Here is a 16,645-nt window from a genome sequence, read left to right as displayed (position 1 = left end):
GTTCCAAAGGCGCACAGATTGGCCCAGTCGTTTTGTAAGTACCAACTACAGAGGAGAAGAAAGAAAAAACATACTCTTGAAAATGATTCTAGATTCGAGCATAGAATACTGACCTCTTTGGCGCAAAACTCAGATTCGTCTACCTGTTTACCATTTGCTATTCCTTGGGCGAAGGACCTGTCGCATTCCAGTACTCTGCAGAGGTGTTCCCCACGATTCAGCGTGAGCAGGGAATGGCCTGGGCTGTGTGCATTAACAACACCTTTGGTGAGTCTTGCTCGGTTGTTCATGAGCACGCCGTACGATAATTGATGGCTTTTGGCTAACCTCGTCGTCTGCAGCTGGTATCCTGAGTTTGACATTCCCTCGGATGCGGACCGTCATGACCCCAACGGGAGCTTGTAAGTGCTAATTAAAGCTTCTATCTAAACTCATCCATGAAAGAGCAACTTGCAGCTGACTCGTGTCGTTACAGTCGGATTCTACGCCGGTCTCAACCTGATTGCCTGGTTCATGATCTTCTGTTTCGTGAGAGAAACAAAACAGCTCACCCTGGAAGAGCTGGACCGTAAGTGCAGACCCTCCTTCGCACACCTCTCACATGTGAGCTTTCCCTTCGCTAACACACCGTCCACAGAGGTCTTCTCCGTACCCACCAAGCAGTTCATCGGCTACGAGCTCAAGGTCTGGCTGCCTTACTTCATCAAGCGCCACATCTTCCGAAGAAACATCCCCAAGCCACCCCCAATCATCGAGAAGGATTCCTCGTCCGATTCGAGTGAGGAATAAGAGGAGGATAACTAGGAAAAAACGACGACAGGACACGAGGTCTAGAGGATTTAAACTGTCCGCGTGTGGTGTGGCACCTTGATGGGTCACACCTCTTTTGTCTCTTTCTCCCCTTTTATCAAAGTAGCTAATCGCTATTCTCAGCCTTGAGAAATTGTTCTTTGAGCTGCTTACTCTTTTTGAAAAAACCTTGGCCCTCAGAGTGGAGATGTCCTTCTTGGAGAGGAGTGACATCTCCCACTTCTAGGACATCTGCAACTCCACGATCGCTAAGAGTTATTATCTGAAGAATCATGATTACGGAGTATTTGAAATAAAGATATCCCACCAGCCGCCATTTGAGCGTCACTTGACATCAAGATCATGACAAATAATAATTTTCCTTGCGCTACGTTTGAGTGAAGAAGGACAGTGAATCCTTCCGCGTTCATCAGTGAAAATTGTTTCACTGGACAACTTACAATTATCATAGCATCACTATTCTACGGCGAGGTCGGCCATACCTCGGTCAATAGTCATGTGCCAGTTTCATTTGTAGCTCTTAAAACTGCTTTCCCGAAACAAGCGCCGACGAAGAGGCGAACCGCAGACTTGAGACAATCGGTGTTAGTACAAGTGTAGATGTTTGCGGAAGTTGTGACCCTATTTGCTAGAGTAATTATAATAGCAGACATACCTTACCCACGTGCCACCCTTTTGACCAATCATAACACAATGTTCACCTGGGGTTGACTCGAGGGAGTTGTTCATGTCATCGTCACACCTTGGCCGTTTCTGCTTCCTCTTCTCTCCCCCCCCCCCCCACTTCCCGAATCAACTCTTTAGCCTGGGTGATCAACCTATTGAAACACCCGATGGACAATTGGATACTGATTTTTAGTGACTACATTTCTGTATAACATGACTGGAAAGGTAATAGTGTGTGAGGGCAAAAGGATTGCATTGCTGTGCGCTGAAGAAGAAAAGAGAAAGGAAGAAAAACGCCACGAGACCAGCTATCTGAGGCTATCAACAGGTCTGGCTGTTGGCTGGCTGGGGCCGTGCACTCACTGGCCCTCGCACAAATAGTGGCAATTGCCTTCTGATGAATCTGACTCTATGCGGACAGTTGATGGAGTGCTTTACGGCCGATGCTCATGGCACATTCGCCGGCGCCTTGAGTATAGAATATTCACGAGCCCATCTTACTGTGCATGTTCCTGGGACTATGTGATCTAGCTACGGAAACTGAGATTTGTATGGAATAATTAATTAGTCTACAACATATGTGCTACTTCATGTGGATAAACTTTTACCATGACGGCGAACACGATCAAGCCCTTTCGAAATACCCATTCGAAATCCCATTGACTTGAGTAGACTTGTTGAATACGTGTGGACAGATCCTAGTTAGAGGTCGGAATCCCGACATCAGATGAAAATCGCTATTGTACGCATCTACATGCGAATTCTCGAAATGGAAAACCCTTTTCGTTTCAGCACCAGGCCTCCCCGTTGGAGGTCTCTCCACTACTTTTCCAGTTTTTCCACTTTTCTGGTTTTGACGGAGAAAAAGAGGCGTGCTTTCGCTCTCGCTGTGCTGTCTTTCGAAGACAGTACATCGCGAGGCAAGTTGCAAGAAGCTACAACACATATTCGAATGTCAGTTAACCGACTTGACTAGCCTGCTGTTTCTCAATATCCCTGCGGTATTTGTGCGTGCTATTGTGTTGCTTATGAAATGTTCGGCAGGAACTGCGTCCAGGAGACATTCTGATAGACGCCCACTGGTGTTGACCTGAGACACGTAAACAGGAGAACAATAATGGCGAGGCGGGCAGATGTGTAGAGGATGCCGCTGAATATAGTGAGAAAGGTCGATATGCGATTGCACATGTCATGCGATGCCCTATATGCCCTCACTGCCTCTTGGAACTGCTTGAAATCATGAAGACTGAGTTCCAAGAAAGAGTGGTTGGGTCTATCAGTGGTAGGAATATCGAGTTCCCGAAAGATGAACTCCTCGTAGTTGTGCCAGAATTTCAGGACTTCGTGGGGTACAAGTTGAGTTGTGGGAGATGATCGTGATATTTCCGAGACAGTTCGATTGAGGTCGGACGGCGCATAGCTCATATGTCCTCTCAGGCTGTCGTCTATCATAAACATGTGCCACCACACTCCGAAAAGCTTAAAGATTCTGTGGGATCTCTTGGATTCCACATGTATGTGATCCCAATCACGCCACCTCTCACTAGCCCGGGCGTTGGCGATGATTTCTGCTGACGGTGGCACTTTCCAATTCCTGTCGCCCGTTGATTGTGATATGAGAGTGGTTATTTCTTCGCTGCTCCAGCCCATGAATGTGGGATATGTGACCTTTGACCACCATGCCTGAGGCAGTTTTCTCAGGGACTCGAGCTTTGCGGGACATGTCCGAAGAAAGCGGGACTCCAATAGACTGTCTGCTATATAGCCGAGGAGGCCGTTGAAGAACAGCGTTATGACAGGCAGGATGGCCGAGGTTAGGCTTGCAACCCTCCAGCAGATGAGCTCGACCCGCGTAGGAAAATCAAAGTTCCATGCAAGGCAGTGCAAACCGCCAAAAACCATCGACGAAATGGCCATTAAAACGAACATGGGAGGATTATTCCCTCCCATCCAAACAACATCATTCTGCACTCGCTCGCAGTAACTTTCCTCTCTACTTTTCGATTCGTCTGCAGCCCGAGTCGGTGACAGTAGCCGTAGTGTGAGCCGCTGTGTGCGGTGGATTACTCCTTCTGCAAAGTACCCATCATAGCCACCTTGCAAAACAGTCGGTCTCGAGACGTCCTTTGGCTTCCACCAGCTGGCCAGATAAATAGCAACTGCCATGATTGCGAAAGCAACGGTGGCAATCTCTAACTGGGTGATAGGTAGCTTCGTGGTGTGGCGAGCAGCTACGCTGACGATGAGCCACGTGATCTGCAGGACCGCAATGCCCTTCAGCAGCCAGTCTGCCTTGCTCTTGTCTTGTATATCATCCTTACTCAGGACGAGGTGTACAAGGGGGTGGTCGGAGTTCTTGTTCCACTTGTATTGCGGAGTCAACATGCACGCGGTGAAGACTGAATACGCCGGCCCATGTAAAATGTAATGGAGTTTTAAAAGGCCTCCCATCTGAGCGTAGTACGAGTGCACGGCAGTCCATTTTTGTTCCGTCTCCGATCTGATTCGTGGGGGCTTGATTGCGGGCTGTTTCTGATTGCTTGCTTGCTCCTGTGATGATGTACTTTTTTCGGCCATCGGTCTCGTTGTAGGGTCGGAGCCTACAGCGATAGTAAGGCGTGCTGGACTTGGGTTTTGAGAATCTAACGACGATGGTGTTGGAGAAAGAGCCCCTCTTCCAACATCCTGCTGAGTTTCGGAATCAGAGGGCGCTGGAGGCGTCTTTAGTCCCAGCAGACGATAGAGAAGTCTGTACCCTCGTGGGTACTCGACAGCCCAAAGCCATTTTTGCCCATTATTATCTCTGTCAACAATGATCCACGTAAAGGGACCGTTTTCCCGTAGATTCTCGTCGAACTCCCGCAGCTCCTCGAGGGCCAGCCGGAGATCGCAGACGGCCTTGGAGAAGATGAATTCAGGGAAGAGGATATTGATTGCCAACCATTTGACTTTCCGCAACGTCTTCTCCCACGTCGTGTCGTCAAGGCCAGGCAAATTGAGGTGCAACACAGTCCACGTGCAGGCGAAAATAGTGCCCAGGCAACTCCAGATAAGCCCGAGTGTGCTTCGTGTATCGGGTCCGGTTTGCCAGCCTACGAGGACGTTGGTCGTGGAATTGTCGGCGAGATCTTGGGCGTTGACAGCTGTGATGAGCCACGCGAGTAGTAGAACAGAAAGGCTTAAACGACAGGCCATGAGCACAGAGGGAATTGGTGGAGTAATCAAGGGAGAGGATGTTTGTTCGCAAGCCGTAGGTCAGTTACTGATTCTGTATGACTTATGGAAGTTCAGTAACTTGCAGATGAGGAAATTCTGGAAAATTTTTCACGCAAAATGTCTGTTTATATGTTGCAATGAGCGAGCGGAAGCACTGCGTCTTTCAGCTCATGCAAGTCCTCGTGGCTGGTGCCTCTAAACGATAGCATTGGCTGATCAGTCGGACCAACAGAGAGTGGATAATCGCGGCAGAAGCGCTTACACTCAGGCTGCACTGCCCTGTAGCCTACAGCCAGCTGCAATACGACGTTTCGAGAGCAACATAGGCAAGTCTATTTGATTTTAGGTGACATGCTCATGTGGAACGCAAGAAAACTATGTGAGACACCTGGTTGAATTTATGCCAGATCAACAAGTAGACTTTCCATTGAGGTGAAGCAATAGCCTTGAAGGATAAGATAGGTATGAACAGTGGTAAGGTTGTCATCTGCAGAACCAAAGAAAGGATTTGAGTACTGAAGTACATGAGTATTTTGTATCTCAGCCTCGTGAACGGGTTACATGGCAAGAAAGTTGCAGGGTTAGGGGCAAAACGGCCCACTTTCCCCAATATTAATATTCTTGCTCGCGACCAGCTGTCTCGGTTGATACCAAGATCAGTTTTCACATTGTGAATGCTTTGAAAATTGAGCATCTATACACAAAGACAAAGAAATCAAGCACCATTTCATTGTGTCTAAATGGAATCTTATCTGTGTATCTGCGATACATCAAACACAGTCATCGCTCTGCCCATCAAGCATACAGAAGCCCTGCAGCTGCGCAGAATCAAGCTCGAGGCCTTGCTGTCACGGTGTCCGCATTGCGGTATCTCAAGATGGGTCCTCGCCATGGGTCGTTGGCACATTACTGGCAGGGCGGATCCAACGTTCGTTATCTCATGAATTATAGCCTGTGCACATGACCAGGCGGCTACAAGCCAAATTCAGTGCTTGACAGATCTCGGCCAGGTCCAGCTTAACGCTACGAGCAATGCCTACGTGTCTTGTGGTATGATCTACTTGATTAATAGGAGAAGACTATAATTACTATCAATTCTGATTATCGATATGTTAGCCTTGTCTCGACATCATTATTTGTCCAAAACTGTCTATCTTCGCTCAAGCCTCGGGTGGGAAAAGGGGCAATGCAAGTGACATTAACAAATCCAGCATCATGAGCGACTTTGTCATCCAGGACCAGGACCTGGTTGGTCTCAAAGACAAAGTCGTAATTGTCACAGGTAAGCCGGTCTTTCATCAATCATCAGAGACCGCCCGCCATGTAATCGTAAGATCTAGTGTCCCTTGGTCATGCCAACCGCTCGGGACGTTCGTTATTTTGGGTTCGATAGACCAAAGGTTCCTTCCAGCTCACCCAGTACCACAGGCAGCTCCTCAGGTATTGGCCTAGCAACAACACAGCTCCTCCTCTCCCTCGGCGCCAAGGTGGTCGGAGCAGATGTCTCCCCGCCCAAGAAGCCCCTCTCGAGCCCCTCCTACACCCACCACGAGACTGACGCCTCCTCCTGGGCCGACCTGTTGGCCCTCTTCAAGGCCATCAAGGCACGCCACGGCCGCATCGACCATGTCTTTGCCAATGCTGGCATCGGACCCGCGGCCAACTACTTTCCCAACCCGGACGGGAAGCCTGGTGACGATGAGCACGACGAGAACGGCGACCCGCTGGAGCCCAGCCAGAAGCTGTACAATCTCAACCTAAACGGCGCCATCAACACTGCCACGCTGGGGATCTACTACCTGAGGATGAATGAAGTGGCCGCAGAGACGGAGACGGGCAGCAAGGGCAGTGTGGTCATCACTTGTTCGATCGCAAGTCTGCAGCGCTTCGGAGGCGTGGATTACTGTAAGTCTGGCCAAAAGCTCTCTCTTCTATTCTCTTGCTTTCCTTTTCCCCCTTCCTTTCATTTTGCTTGTCCTGGTTGGACGTGCTGAAAGAAAGACACCATCCCAGGTGCCTCGAAACACGGTGTGTTCGGGTTCATGCGCGCCATGCGCCAACAGCTCATCCGGAATGACATCCCCATCCGCATCAACGGCCTGGCGCCGTCATGGACGCGCACGGGGATGCCTCCAAAGGCCATGTACGACCTGGGCATCGAGACGCAGCCGGCCGAGGTGGTGGCGCGGGCCGCGGCACTGCTCATGGCCGACGAGAAGAGGCATGGCGAGCTGCTGTATGTGGCCAAGGGCAAGGTCAAGGAGATTGACGAGGCGGTGCTCATGCCGACTTACTATGGCATTGTGGGTGGGCGAGGGCAGACTGAGGATGATGACTTTGCGAGGATGTTGCAGGCAGAGGGTGGGAAATATATTCCGAATTCGTAGGTTCGGGGGTTGCAGCCGTTTTTCTATGATTGCGAAGTACTTACTTGGAAGCTAAATCTCTTGAGTACTTACCTTGAGCATGTTTCATACTGCTGTTATTACTCAAATGTGAACAGATGTCTCCGTTCAAACCTTGAAGGAATTATAAGGTTGAATTAGAGCCTGACCGCGCTTATATTGATGTCTGGTTAATGTTGAATATCAAGATGAGTAAGCAGTAACAGTAAGCTATCATCTTTTCTCAGTTTTGCATAGAGTCAGCACGATATTGGCATCGTAAATATTATATTTGACTACGAGCGCTGCAACAAAACGAACCAGTGTAAGTCCGGCAGATCAGCTGTAGCTGCCGAATAGTCTTAGCAAATCGAGGAACATCACCATCGGCTAAAGAGAATGGTCAGATCTGCACCGATACTCGTATGAACTAAGTGTTGGTGGCCCGTTTTGCGGACGAGGTTGTAGACTATAAAGATCTTCGCACACGGCTGATTTGGCAATAAGGATTATTATAGCTGGAAAGGATTTAGCATAGCACTAGACAATTTCTGTACGCTCTCACTCTTTTCGTATTATTGTTTCTCTAAACAATTTGTTGATCGACCTTCCTTATACGGGAGCACCTCGAAGGGCATCCACGTCTGCCTCGCAAGAGCGTCACGGAGAGTCTAGCATCTAAATTCTAGCTGACATACCAATAACTCGATTGTTCAAGGCTATGTTTTTAAATATCTATGCAGATTGAACCTGGCTACAAGCACTGGCCATCAAAGACTGCATGAGGTGTCATGACATGCTCGCGTTTGATGTGTGCGCAAATGCGCATAGACCTGCTGCACCCTCCTTGGATCCTCAGCGTCAGCCCGTGATTTCTCATTATAGGATCTCCCAAGGCTCAAGCAAAGGCTAGAGAGAATGACTGGTCCCAAGGGCCCACACAGTAATTATGAAAGTTAATGTCTGTATGGTTTTCACTGTAGATATATATCCGGCTTGAGTCACTGGCAGCCCGCTGGTGTTGGAGGTAGTGTGCCTAAAGTGGGTTCGACTGTTTAGTTCCGAGGACTTACTCGTTGTCCATGCGCAACTACGTTACGAGTGCAGTTGTACCCTGTATATACATCCTTACATACTTGCATACTTGTATATAAGTACGTATGTGTGTACTTGTGTTTGTGAATAACACCTCTGCTCAGACACATGTATAAACCGTGCATCAGAGCACTTCTTACTTCCTTCTCCTGATGAGCGCGTGATATTCACATTCTTCAGTTTAGATACCATCGAAAAGGATCAACCTTGTTTGCTTCACATTGGAACAATTGATATTAGCAGACCACTTTACAACACATCTGAGATCCTATGAGCAGCCTCACTGGTCCCTTGAACTACTTCAAGCTCGCAAACATCAACATCTCCCCACCCACAATCATGTCGTTCCCGACCCAAGAAATGGATGCCCAAGCCTGCGCCGCCCTCCTTAAAGCCACCCAAGAAACCAACTACCAAAACCCCCCACCCACCGTCTTCGCCCTCCCCAAAAGACGTCCCCACGCCCAGCGCCCGAAAGCCCAGCAGACCGCCACCCTCCTCTTCCCCAATGCCAGCCCCGAGAAAGCCATCATCCGCTACGAGGAGCAGCGCAAGCGCGCCGTGGCTGCGCGACGGGCCGCGGAGGCTGCTGCGAAGACCGAGGAGGAGGAGAGGTGGAGGCTCTTGCTGGAGCGGGCGCGGCCGGACATGGGCCGCGGGGCTTGGGATCCGGTGCTGGATCCTGTTGAGCTTCCTCGGGCGAGGCCGATGCCTGTGCAGGTTGGCGACACGGCGGATTTCGCAGACTGCTTTGCGTTCTTGAAGGGTGGCGACGACGACGACGACGACGACGACGACGACGACGTCAACAAAGGGTGTGAAGGACGGGTCGAGGCCCTGCTAAACCACACACCCACCACCTCTTCCCCCCTCTCAAAAGGCATCACCATCGGCAAAGAGCCAGGCCACGCCACCCGCCTCCTCGAGTTCAAGCGCGGCGTAATCTACGAGGACGGCCGCCTCGACCTCTGCAAAATGGTCGTGGGCCCAGACCACATCGACGCCCTGATGGACGCCCTCGAGTCCAACACCCACATCCGCCACTTCCTCCTGGGCAACAACGTCATCACCAACCACGGCGCCCGCCGCATCGCCCAGTTCGCAAGAGACCACCCGCACAGGATGCAGACCTGGTACCTGGCAGGGAACCACATCAAACCCGCCGGCTTCCACGCGCTGGCCTCGGCGCTGCGCGGGAGCGACGTCCTCGGCAGCCTCTGGCTGAAGCGAAACCCGCTGGGCCCTGCTTGCGTGGCCGACCTCCTCGCCCTCCTCGCCTCTGCTCCACGTCTGCGCGTGCTGGACCTCGAGACCTGTGAGCTGGGCGACGCCGGCATCGCGGCGCTGTTCGACGGCCTCGCGCGCACGTTGGCCGATAGCAGCAGCACCAGCACCAGCAGCAGCACCAACAGCCTGGAAGCCATCTACATCAACGCCAACGGAGCCAGCACCGCCGCGGCAGAGGCCATCGCCACCTTCCTAGCCAGCCCAGCCTGCAGGCTCCGCTACCTCATGATGTCCAACAACCCACTAGGCGACGCCGGCGCACAAGCCCTCGCCGCCGGCATCAGAGACAACACAACCCTCGAGGTCCTCACCCTCGCCTCCTGCGGCTTCTCCTCCCACGGCGTGTCCGCAGTCTGCACCGCCCTGGCCCGACACCCGCGCATCCGCCACCTCGACCTCGCCTCCCGCTTCAGCACCGCCGACCTGGGCCAGCGGTTCAATCACGTCACCGACGACGCCATCGCCGCCCTCGCCAGCCTGGTGACCACGAGCTCCTCGCTGCGGTTCCTGCACCTGGGCTATGTGCTGTTCTCACCGGACGGCCTGGAGCAGCTGCGAGATGCCGTGGTGTCTCCGTCGTCGTCGCTGGTCGGGTTCGAGGCGTCGCGCGTGGTGGGGTCTGGCGAGGGCGAGGAAGGCTTGGGGAGGAGCGGTGGTGGTGGGGGCACGTGTTCCCTGCGGGTGCGGCGGGCCTTGGAGGCGAATTACTTGCGGTTTTATGCTGGCCAGGGCCAGATGGCTGAGGGTGTGCCGTATGCCGTTTTCATCGGCATGAATGGCGTGTCGCGGCTGCTGAGAAATCATCCTGACGTGAGGCTGATCGATTCTGTGTATCGGACTAGGGACAAAGGGAAATTGGCGGCTGGGAAAGCTCGAAAATTCTGGGATTTGGAGCTCAACGAGGACGATAAACTGCTGTGGGCGAGGCTGGATGAGATCGAGTGAGGTCGAGGTCGTGGTCGGAGCAGGGAGAGAGAGAGAGAGAGAGAGAGAGAGAGAGAGAGGCGAACGAAACCCCCTCCCCCCACCAAAATGTATAAATGCTCAAGGTATTCGCATCGAATTAGTTCACGAAAGCTTTTATTGAATTTGAAACGCACGCACTCACTCACAAAACAAGAGCAACAAGAACGGAAATTGGTAATATGAGACATTCATTGATTCATTACACATGATCATCATGAGTTGCTGCTGTCGATCCAAGAGCCGTTCCCTGGAACTTTCTGACAAGAACCAGCATGTATAATGTTGAAGAACAACAGTCGCAGCCGGCCCTCTTGTGTATCCTTCATAGTGCCGTTTCCCTGAGCCTGGCCTCCTCCCAAAAGAAAGAGACCAGGCCAACCAATGCTCGACTTCCATGCAATCGTGCAAATAGCCCTCTGCGATTCGTCCTGATGGTGGCCTCGGGGAAGACGAGAATGCGCCCAGTTGAAGGTGCTGCAGAACAGTAACTCCGAGAGAGAGAGAGGAAAGAAAGTAGTAACAGTCGGAAAAAGCAATCCCATCCTTGCCTGCAATGTCCTGCGCCTGTGGTCGTCAGGACCCCTGGAAATGAAATCAGAAAGGAAAACCAATAGAAACTTTATACAAGTCTTGCCATGCTTGTTATGTTACCCTCCTTTTTGTCCAAACTCCTCGAGCCCCCAAAAAAATGATCATGTATGTTATGTACGGGTTTGAGAATCCTGGCTCATGCTGATGTTTCCTTCTCTGCTAGCGACAGTCGTACTGCCGCCTCTTCCTCTTTGGTTTATTGAGCAGCGATGTTTTGGCAGAATCCCAGGCTATATTGCCGTCGTTAAGCTCCTCTTTATCATCTGTTTCTTCGGACCGTCAAACATTCTCGCCCACTTGTCCTCCTCCCACTAAGGGGCAGCGGACAGGGGCCCGTCCAGAACGAAATCCAGCTTGGGCATCTCCAGCCGTGGCGGCGGCTCCTTCTTGGGCGACGCACCGGCAGCAGCCGCCTTTTTGGGCGACGCGCTCCGGGATTCCTGTGGCGGTCCAAACCGCACGTCTCGGACGTTCCAGCCATCGTCGGCGGCCGCAGCCACCCAAGTGCGAAGTGCGTCGTGCACACCTGGATAGAACTTCTCCTTGCACAGCCGTAGGCTGCCGCCCAGACAGCGTTCCCAGCCTGACATGCGGAACTGCTCCCGCAGCGAGTTTCGCTCCGCCTGTGTGGGCGTACAGGCAATAATCGCGTTCAACAGGTCCAGGTGCGAGGCGAGGTAGTTGGTCGCATCCCACTCGACACCGCCCACATATGGAGCGGCGGGCACCGGCGGGCGCTCCTGCGGGAAGTGCCGGTGCATGTAAGCATACTTGTCGTCGGCCCATGATCTGCTGGTGGTCACTACACGGTCACTGTGCCGCGTTGCTGATGTGTCGTTGGTCGCCGTCTTACGGATGTCCTCCGCAGACCTGTCGCGCCCTGCAGGCAAGGCGACCACGTTGAGATGGTGCAGGAAGATCCAGAAGACCTCCTTGGTGACACTGACCACCTCCTTGTTCCAGACGCGGTAGGGTCGCTCCCGCCTCATCTCTAGGACAAACTCGACTGGTCGCTCTTCCTCCTTGGGCGCCGGGTCGCGGAGGTAGGAGAGGACGGTCTGGGCTCTGGCCACGCGCTCCTGCTCGGCACTACTCTGGATGTAGGTGAGAAGCACCGAGGTGATGATGTTGCGTGTCGTGAACTCGCTGGGGCCTTTCCTCTCGGGATCGAAAATCAGGTGGATCAGGGCGGGGAGGAGTGTGTCCTGGATCTCGTGTAGGTACTGCAGGGCCAGAGCTGTCGTGCACAGGGCCTTTAGGCAGAGCAGATCTTCGTGTAGCAGCGCATCTTCATGTTCTTCCCTATAACAGCAACAAGAACATACGTTAGATTCAGGTCGCCATAATGTGTTGGGTTGTGTGCATCTGTGGCCAGACTTACCTCCACTCGACATCCATGATCCGCCGCAGCAGACCAACAATCTCCTTCATGCCGCCCTGCTTGATAAAGTCCTCGGTCCAGGCGACACGCTCGTTGCGGAGCAGAAGCCGCAGCTTGTGGAGCTTGCCGACCTCGACGGCCTCTGGCTTCTGCACCTTGCGCAGGTAGTTGACAAAGTCAGATGGCTGCTGGCCCGTGACCTTGGCAATGATGCCGCTCCCGGCGTGCGAGCCCGCCGAGGGAGGCCTGTCCATGATGACGCTGTCTGTCGACTTGTTCCTGCTGTGGCCCTTGGCGGGCGCATCCTTCTTCTTGCCCTTGGACGGGGAGGCCCCGATCTTCCAGCTGTTGCGCGAGAACGTGAAGCTCCTGCCGCGGGTGTGCCTCTTGTCGGCGCCTGCATCGCCGCGTACCGAGGTCTGGCCGACGGCCACGGCGGAGTCGTCGCTCTCGTTCGTGGGACGGCGGCCCAGCTTCTTGGCGTCGGCCTCGGCCCAGTCCTGGCGGATGAACTCCATCTTGATGGTGCTGTTCAAGTTGCGCATCTTGTACCTCTGGTTCTCTGGGATGTTGCGCCGGTCCAACATGGCCTCCAGGTGCCTATCGACATCCTTGGGATCGATCTGGGGCTCGCTCGACTCGGGCTCGGGGGTGGGCGAAGAGGACTTGGACTTTTGACCTCCCAGATTGGAGAGGGCCGATATGACCCTGGCACGCGAACCAGACCGCGTCTTGGCCCAAGTGGACGACTTCTGGCCCTCGGCATGCTCGTCGTCGGTCTTGAGCCTCCCACGTGTAACCCTCTGCTGCTGCTCCACGCCGGCGGTGTCGGACTTTGGGATGTGCTGGGGCTGAAACGACTTGGGCCTCTGCTTTGGGCCAGAGGTCCCGTTGGATGCTGCGGCAGGGCGGAACGAGCTGTGAAGGTTGAGCAGGCCCGCCTGGGTGAAGGGGTCGGCGGGCATGTCGAAGGGTGAGCTGGGGACAGAGACGGCGCTGCCCAGAGAGGAGCCCTTGCAGAACTGCGCGTAGATGGGCGTTATTGCGGGTGAGTTGGGATCTGATGGCTTCCTATTCTCTTTGTTCTTGCCCCGCTGGCTCTCTTTCTCCAGGGAGAGATCGATGGTCTTGTCAGACTTGGGGCGGGAGAGCAGCAGGCCCTTGAGGTTGGTCGAGGACCTGGCCTTGTTGGTCTTGTCTTGGTTGTTGTCCTTGGTGGCAGGAGGCTTGTCCTTGGAGGGGGAGCTGTTGTTGGAGAATCTGGCAGAGAGAGTGGTCAGGTTGGGCTTGGAGGAAGCCCTGCTCGGGTTGCTGTCGACATTGTGGCTGTTGGGATCATCGCGCAATGCCTTGGTTGGGGAGCGAGGGCTGTCGATGGCAACAGGGCCTGTCTGCTGCCACTGGCCCAGAGCATGAGTCTCGAGCTGGAGTCTGGGGCAGGCCATGCTGAGTGGACGACGGCTGCTGCTGATGGCTATACTGTTGTCCTGCTGTGGTTGGTCAGGCTGGCCAGTGAGGGCGGCAGCAGTAGCAGCCGGTGGTGATGGCAAGAAGGGGGAAGAGGGCGTGGAGGTGGCTGTGGCGTTGGTGGTGGCAGTGGTAGATGTTGACTTCGAAGGGGAGAAGGACGAGGGAAGGTTGCCGCCATCCGAGTTGTTCCTCCTGTGGATGAATGATCTCAGGCCGCCACCAGCTGGTTTGTTCTGTTGTGACTGTTGTTGTTGTTGTTGTTGTTCAAACTGCTGTCGTGTCTCTGAAAAGTTGAAGGGTGATTTATGTATCGCCGCCATGTTGGGCTGCCGTAGAGACGGAGGAGGAGTTGGTGGTGGTGGCGGTGGTTAGGAGGGGGGAGGGTAGGGAGAGGGGAGCAGGTGGTGCAGTACTGTCAATTGCTGTGGGAACGACAGTAAACAGAGTGGAATGTGATGCAATCAATTCATGAGTAAGCTGGTATGGTATTGCTGCTGTGATGATGCCTCATGCCAATGGTTTGTGGGGTTGGTCATCTCATGCTATTGCTGTCATTGTGAGATTTGACAGATGCTAGATCCAAGACAGTCAGTCCTGACTCTCTGAGCTGGCAAACTGGAGACGACAGACTGGTGTTGTCGAAAAAGGACATGCGGTGCAGCGGATGGTTGAGGATGGGAACCAGAGTGGATGGTGGATGAATGGATGTAAATGCTAAGTATTGGGCACGGGTGGGAAGGATTGCCAGAGGATGCAAGCGAGACGGGATATACAATGGTACAGTACAGATTGGGCCCACTGTAGACCAGACCAAAAACAAAAATGTGGAGGAGCCCAGCAACGTCCAGCCAGGTACAGAGAGGGCTGCTAATGCATTGATTGTTCACTTTGGGGGGGGGAGGGCGTGTCAGGTCCCAATTCTGGTCTCTTTTCTCAGCGTTTGTGAAAGTGAGAGGCAAGAGAATGTGTACCAGGGCAGGCGGGCTGGAAAGAGAGAAGCGAGGGACAGGGGGACACAGGCACTGCATTTTAGTGGGCTAGTGGGTCACTTACCAGCATGGGCTGCAGCAGGTGCAGGGCCTGGGATTGGGGGGGGCCGTCTCTTGAGGGGATGCCCTAGAAGGAGGAGAGGGGGAAAGAGGTTTAGATCCGGCTCAGGCAACCGAGGTGCCCAACGTTGACTACAACCACTTAAGACAAGGCACTGTCACTTAACAAGTACTGTACTAGTACTATGAGTAGGGCAATCTTGAGGTCACTTTCAGGGCACCCGTTGCCACGGTGATGTTTCCTTATCAGTTTCCCCCGCTCTCCCCTTTCAGATGATAAGACAACGCAGCAAATGCTGGGTGCGAGTGGCTGGCTTACCATCACCACTACACACACACTACATAATACATAGTGCTCGAAAGCGCTATAGGCCTGCTTGGTCCCCAGCCCTTGTTCAACCTAACTTGCTCAGCCAGGTGGAGCCTCAAGATACCAAGTCCATGGAGTTCTCCGTAGGGACCAAAAGAGAAGCAGAGAAAGAAAAGAAGAAAAAAAAGAGACTACTACAAGTACTGTCCCGTATGCACTACTGGTATGGTGGTAATGTGTACCCCACGCCTGTTCCTGCGGCTGGGGTCTCACAGGCCACCTCGGGCCCACCGCCACGGCCTCTCGACCTTGAATCGGCTCGCCTTTTGGAACACTTTTGCTGTCTACGAGCAATTTGATTTGATCTCCGATCCTCGCGGGGCCGAGCCGATTTGCAGCGCTTCCCTGACTCTGACCTCATCGTGCTCCTCTTCCCGCCTTTTCGGGTTGTTGTGTCTGTGGCTGTTGGCGATGGGCTCCTCTTCCTTCTTCTTCTTCTCCTCCAGCCAGCATTCATAAAAGAAGTATCATATGTTGCAGATTTGTCAATCAATAATTTTGCCGACCCGTTGATCCGTTGCGAGATCAACATCCTGTCACAATGGATCTTTTCTTTGACCAGGAACATGATCTCATAGGGGAATTTGCCGAGAAAGTCCATTCGATTAGGCGCGTCCTGTTGAAGATCCCACACTTTTTTTTCCCCCTTCCCAGCCACCCGAAAAACCACCAGCCTTGCCAACCCACCGCGCGACCCGGATGGGGGATGGTGTACCGCTACTACTGTTGAATGGTTGGATGGGGGAAGAAGGGGTTGGAATCCACACCATCACCGCTATTCACATGTTGTGTTGTTGTATTATTCATTTGATTTATTGTTTTTATCCATTATTTGTTTTGGTTTTGTTTTCGTGGCTGCGCGTCTATGGGTTGGTGGTACATGGTGGTTCGTCTCATGAGGATTCATGACAGGTGCTCTCTGCTGTATGGAGCCGCGTCCCATTTGATTCCTTGCTACTATAGTATAATACTGGTACTGGGTCACTATACTATAATACGTACGTTACTCCATCTTGCGACCGCCTCTACCGCGTCAAATCCAGGCTGACGCCGCCAAGGGTGGACCTGGAAACTGGTACTGGGGCCGGCCTGTGGGACCAGCCACACAAGGGTGGCATCAGCCTCAAAGACCACCAGCGCGCCTGCCATTTGAAACCACACCAGGTTATTTCGTCAGACGTTTCTCTGCTGTGTTCGTGAGAAGGCACGAACGGCTTCACTATTTTGTTGGTAAGTATGTACGTACTTAAAGTATACTATAGTACATGGTAATTCTCACTCATCACAAGTACCAGGTGGGCATATCCTTATTAATCCTCCCCCTTCTCTCCTTCTTCCCTTTTCTTCCCCTCCTCTGTCT

At 53.1% G+C, this 16,645-nt stretch overlaps 5 protein-coding genes across 5 annotated transcripts; 3 read left to right on the top strand and 2 right to left on the bottom strand.

Moving 5' to 3' along the window:
• M406DRAFT_353061 (uncharacterized protein) lies at positions 1 to 1,163 on the top strand. The gene is made up of 5 exons (XM_040922730.1): positions 1 to 34; positions 134 to 267; positions 342 to 401; positions 476 to 568; positions 638 to 1,163. The coding sequence occupies exons 2-5, from the start codon at positions 234 to 236 to the stop codon at positions 787 to 789; spliced, it is 339 nt and encodes a 112-aa protein (XP_040772365.1). The 5' UTR covers positions 1 to 34; positions 134 to 233; the 3' UTR covers positions 790 to 1,163.
• A 2,128-nt stretch (positions 1,164 to 3,291) lies between these two features.
• Positions 3,292 to 4,754, bottom strand: M406DRAFT_281352 (uncharacterized protein; the record flags this gene model as incomplete). Its single annotated transcript, XM_040918438.1, has 2 exons — positions 4,334 to 4,754; positions 3,292 to 3,976 (listed from the first exon to the last, which is right to left on the bottom strand). Coding segments are annotated over exons 1-2 (1,023 nt in total), but the record flags the coding sequence as incomplete, so codon positions are not given.
• A 1,153-nt stretch (positions 4,755 to 5,907) lies between these two features.
• On the top strand, positions 5,908 to 7,079 carry M406DRAFT_266901 (NAD(P)-binding protein; the record flags this gene model as incomplete). Its single annotated transcript, XM_040917839.1, has 3 exons — positions 5,908 to 5,974; positions 6,121 to 6,597; positions 6,706 to 7,079. The coding sequence occupies 3 exons, from the start codon at positions 5,908 to 5,910 to the stop codon at positions 7,077 to 7,079; spliced, it is 918 nt and encodes a 305-aa protein (XP_040772363.1).
• A 1,431-nt stretch (positions 7,080 to 8,510) lies between these two features.
• On the top strand, positions 8,511 to 10,403 carry M406DRAFT_333449 (RNI-like protein; the record flags this gene model as incomplete). Its single annotated transcript, XM_040920846.1, has 1 exon — positions 8,511 to 10,403. One exon carries the CDS (start codon positions 8,511 to 8,513, stop codon positions 10,401 to 10,403), a length of 1,893 nt encoding a protein of 630 aa, XP_040772362.1.
• Positions 10,404 to 11,326: 923 nt separating this feature from the next.
• On the bottom strand, positions 11,327 to 14,066 carry M406DRAFT_294951 (uncharacterized protein; the record flags this gene model as incomplete). The annotated part of the gene is made up of 3 exons (XM_040919165.1): positions 12,397 to 14,066; positions 11,886 to 12,317; positions 11,327 to 11,804 (listed from the first exon to the last, which is right to left on the bottom strand). The coding sequence occupies exons 1-3, from the start codon at positions 13,839 to 13,841 to the stop codon at positions 11,327 to 11,329; spliced, it is 2,355 nt and encodes a 784-aa protein (XP_040772361.1). The 5' UTR covers positions 13,842 to 14,066.
• Positions 14,067 to 16,645: the final 2,579 nt, after the last annotated feature.

This window comes from Cryphonectria parasitica (assembly GCF_011745365.1).
Source record: "Cryphonectria parasitica EP155 unplaced genomic scaffold M406scaffold_8, whole genome shotgun sequence".
NCBI lineage: Eukaryota > Fungi > Ascomycota > Sordariomycetes > Diaporthales > Cryphonectriaceae > Cryphonectria > Cryphonectria parasitica.
This window is presented reverse-complemented; position numbering and strand designations above follow the sequence as displayed.

Coding starts and splice junctions, on each gene's coding strand:
- M406DRAFT_353061 (XM_040922730.1), top strand. CDS start 234: ATGGCCTGGGCTGTGTGCATTAACAACACCTTTG. Junction 268..341: donor GTGCATTAACAACACCTTTG/GTGAGTCTTGCT, acceptor CGTCGTCTGCAG/CTGGTATCCTGAGTTTGACA. Junction 569..637: donor CACCCTGGAAGAGCTGGACC/GTAAGTGCAGAC, acceptor CACCGTCCACAG/AGGTCTTCTCCGTACCCACC.